This window comes from Sinocyclocheilus rhinocerous, unplaced genomic scaffold (genome assembly GCF_001515625.1).
Source record: "Sinocyclocheilus rhinocerous isolate Xijiao unplaced genomic scaffold, SAMN03320098_v1.1 scaffold2338, whole genome shotgun sequence".
In the NCBI taxonomy this organism is placed as follows: Eukaryota; Metazoa; Chordata; class Actinopteri; order Cypriniformes; family Cyprinidae; genus Sinocyclocheilus; species Sinocyclocheilus rhinocerous.
Genome location: NW_015644013.1, coordinates 191,701 through 195,703, shown reverse-complemented (window position 1 = coordinate 195,703; position 4,003 = coordinate 191,701). Strand labels below are relative to the sequence as shown.

Below are 4,003 nucleotides of genomic sequence, written 5' to 3'. Positions count from 1 at the left end.
CTGTACATTCATCAAACGCATTGTTCTACTAATGTTTGTGCTGCTTCGTTCTCACCATAAATGGTCTTATATTAATGACTTCCATTTTTAAAAAATGTTTTTGTTTTGAATTTAATATCCTCTCCAGTATGTACCAAGCCAAATAAGAGAAAATACAGCCTTACTGCGTAACAGATGACCCTAAACGTCTTTCACCATTCATCCATTACTTCACCATTGCTTCTTCAGTTCTGTTCTCCATCGGACAGTCTGTTCTTCATCACTAGTGTCAAATAGTAATCTAATCGTTTAATTAAAACGTAAAATCACAGTAACAATCGTGTATTTGCTCTGATGTCATGCTTCTGTTTTACTTATTTATTAATCAAGCAAAACTCTGCGCAGATTACCAAAATTGTAGGTACACTGCTTAAGTTTATACAAAAAAAAACAGGTTTCCACCATAACAACACATTCTAGAGACACATATTTGTGTTTGGACGAGGCTCACGCGTCTCAGCAGACTATATCTGAGCGATATTATTGATATTCATTCTTCTGATGTCCTGTTATCCTGAAATATAAACTGATTTTACAGCTGGAGCGTGACACATTTACACACAATCAGTCCTAATATGCGTAGTGCCACAAGAACTGTATTTAGACGAGTTATTCCAAACAAAGAAAGGAAGGAAACTAACATTACAATCTACAAAAAAAGCTATATAGATATGCAGCGGTCGTATAAAAGCAGAGACATGTTTGTGTCACAGAGCAGACGAACACAAAAGAAACGAAAAACGGAAACCTCCGGCTCTTCTGGGAGGAGAAAATCTGCAGTCATTCGGTCTCTGTCATGCTTTCAATCAGGTCCTCGCTGGATAAATGGTGAGATCTGAGCATCAGAGTCGCCGGCGGGATATTGATGTTACTGTGGGTCATCATCATCATCATCACTACACAAGCGCGCGACTGAAGAGACTCCCGTATGGACACAAACACAGCAAGCATTCAGAGAGGAATTGTGAAGCCAGCTAACAGATCCGAGGGAACTTCATTCCACTGGTTTGATCCCGTCTGATTTCTGGTCCAGCCGGCTTTTACTGCTCTTCACCATATAAATAAAGTACGTGAGCGTCTCCTTCTCATTGACTGGAATATTGCGGAAGTGACGGCTCACGGTCTGCAGAAGAAGAAAGAGACAGACACCGAACTCATTACAAAACAGCTCAATGCTGTGTTCTGATTGGCTGACAGACATCACGAGAATCTTCAGAAATAACCAACGTTTGTCGTCAGTATCAACTAGGGCTGTCCAAATGGCTGAAAAACTACATTTGCATTTTGTACTTCAACATTATCAATATTCAAATTATATTTGAATTTAAAAGGCATGATTTCAGCTAGGGGGGGAAAAGCTTTTGGCTTCCCTCCTGAGGCCACAAGAGGGCGCATCGAGCAAAATATTACTAATGCACGTTTCTTCAAAGCAATAAAATAACACGACTATCTTTGAAAAAAGTGCATAATGTTTAAAATAATGTATATAAACTTTACATTAGGGATGCACCGAAAACAAAAATCTTGGCCGAAGCCGAACAAAATGAAATACTGAACACGGTTTTCCCCCATGTATAAAGTTTTTCAATGTTGCATAAGTTAAAAATACCCAAATTTAGCTTTTTACTATCTTGTCTTGCTTTTCAAAGAAAAAATCAATTACAAAACAACGATTTAGAAATATTTACTTAACATTTTTTAACATTCTAGCAGACGTTATACCAACAAAGCACAATTTAACTTAAAATTAATAAGTTAGTAAAATAATTTAGTTTGGTCATTTTTGCGAGCCCCTTCTTGAATCAGGCGTGTATTTTTTACTGTACAAATAAATGCAGCCTTGCTGAGCAGAAGAGAATTATTTTTCAACTTTAGAATATATTTTCAGATCCCACAGATATAAATCTATTACAGATTTGAACACTATGTGTGAATGTTATAATAAATGTATTAATTATTATTGTCTTTTTTATTTTATTTTACAGAACAACCGTAAAATTACAATAGTAAGATTTATGAATGTTGATGGAGCTTTTATTTTGGCGGAAACCTCCAGGAAGACCTTTTTAAAAGTACAATTTATTCGGTCTTTCTCTCATTCGGTGCATCCCTAACATATATAATTAATTAAGTTGCTTAAACAATTAGAAACAAAACAGCATCATGCATGCATGTATAGTTTAATACAAAGGACTGAAAACCAATCACAAAGAGTACTTTTTTCAAAGTCTCGAGATAGGTTTTTTAAAAGTTGAACTTAATTTTTCATGGCTTTCTAAACATGCAGCTCTCTTGTGCGAGACGCGAGTGCAAAGGTGATAGATGTCCCTCTAGAAAATGCGATAAATAAACTGCTTGGTTTCAGTTTTGATGTAAACATCTTCTCCACATTGATGTTCTCTTTTCCCGCAGTATTTTGAATGAACAGCGTAGCAGCGCTGCATCTAGTGGGTTCAGCTGAATAGGCTAAAAACAGCATTAAAATGCAATGATACCTACATCGTCATCGCATCTCGTGCGCCACTGATAAAGCTGCCTGACACACACCTAAAATTCGAATTCACCGTTTTTGCATTCGAATGTGGATTTTTATATTAAATTCGACGAATATTCGAAATTAGAATTTTTTTTTTATGTAACAAAATGTAAATTTTTGCGTTGTATGTAAGATCAAGCTCTTCAGAGAGACTCGTGAGAACAGGCTTTGATAGCAATATAAAAATCTATAATAAAATATAGTAATGAGTAAGTGTCGTATTAATGTAAAACCATGTTTAAAGGAAGGTGTTGAGATTAGTGAGCGGTGGCGAGGGTTTCTCAGTGCTACCTCTGCGAGCTGGGCTTTGTTGAGGCCAGGTCTGGTCTGGATCTTGTAGTGCCTCTTGTACCGTCTCAGTGTGTTGACCTGAAGCTGGAACAGATCCACCTAAAGCAGGACAAACACACAGATCCCGCTCAGATTCTGGTCCCCAGCAAGTGTTTGGTTTCCCACATTCGGTGTCCAACAGACTAAAGAAACTCATAGATGATTGGAACAACATGTGGGTGAGTAAATGATGACAGTTTTCATTTTCGGAGGAACCGTCCCTTTAAGAAGGTTTTTAGAGGAACCGTCCCTTTAAGAAGGTTTTCGGTGACTCCAGCTCCAGGTGTGGAGCAACATTCACCGCCTGGAAACACACAGCTCAGTTTAACCTTAATCAAGCCTAAATCAAGTCCGATGCCTCGGCATTCTGCCGCAGAGATTTCTCTAGCCTAGAACTCTAGTTTACAAGTTCATGCCGTTTCTTGCTGATGACAATCTGACGCTGTTCTTATGCGGATATAAAGGCGATCTGAGCTGTGCTGTAATTATATCACACTAAACACCTGCTGGAACATCACTTCTGTGTCTCATCATGATCACACATCTTCTCACAGATCTGCACGCATGCATGTGAAACACAACACCATAAACCTGCTATGTCTGGCTCAGTCTTTACCGTAGTAAACAGCTGGAGCAAACCCAGTCACAGCAGCACCAGGACAAATATAAAAGGACAAAGAGCATGAACATACAGATGAATCCTGGTTTACCTCTGGCACTTCAACATCGTGATCGGGTGATTCTCCTCCGTCGTCGCTGGTCTTCCTCTTGCGCTTGTTGCGAACGCTCTGGATGAAGTTCTTGTGGAAATCACAGATGTACAAATGCCGAACCTACAGGGAAAAAACGGTGCGTGTTAGAAAACGTAATTCTAGATTAAAGAACTTAGAACTGATAACTATATCAAGAAAGCACTATCTGATGTCTTCAGTGCGATTTATATGCCATAAAATGACATTTAGCAAACTAAAGGTAAGCACATTCTGGCCAAATGCAGCAGTGAAGCGTATGCTGGTGTGTGTGTGTGTGTGTGTGAGTGAGAGAGAGAGAGTGTGCGCGTGTGTGTGTGTGTGCGCGCGTGTGTGTGAGAGTGCGTGC

At 38.9% G+C, this 4,003-nt stretch overlaps 1 protein-coding gene across 1 annotated transcript in view; it reads right to left on the bottom strand.

Moving 5' to 3' along the window:
- Window positions 1-265: 265 nt before the first annotated feature.
- The window catches only part of sap30l (sap30-like), a 6,624-nt gene continuing 2,886 nt past the window's right edge, over window positions 266-4,003 (bottom strand). The window contains exons 2-4 of the mRNA XM_016575444.1: window positions 3,616-3,738; window positions 2,867-2,965; window positions 266-1,162 (exon numbers count right to left, since the gene is read on the bottom strand). Of these exons, the coding sequence (XP_016430930.1) occupies window positions 1,034-1,162; window positions 2,867-2,965; window positions 3,616-3,738 (351 nt within the window). The 3' untranslated portion in view covers window positions 266-1,033. The remainder of the gene's footprint in view (window positions 1,163-2,866; window positions 2,966-3,615; window positions 3,739-4,003) is intronic.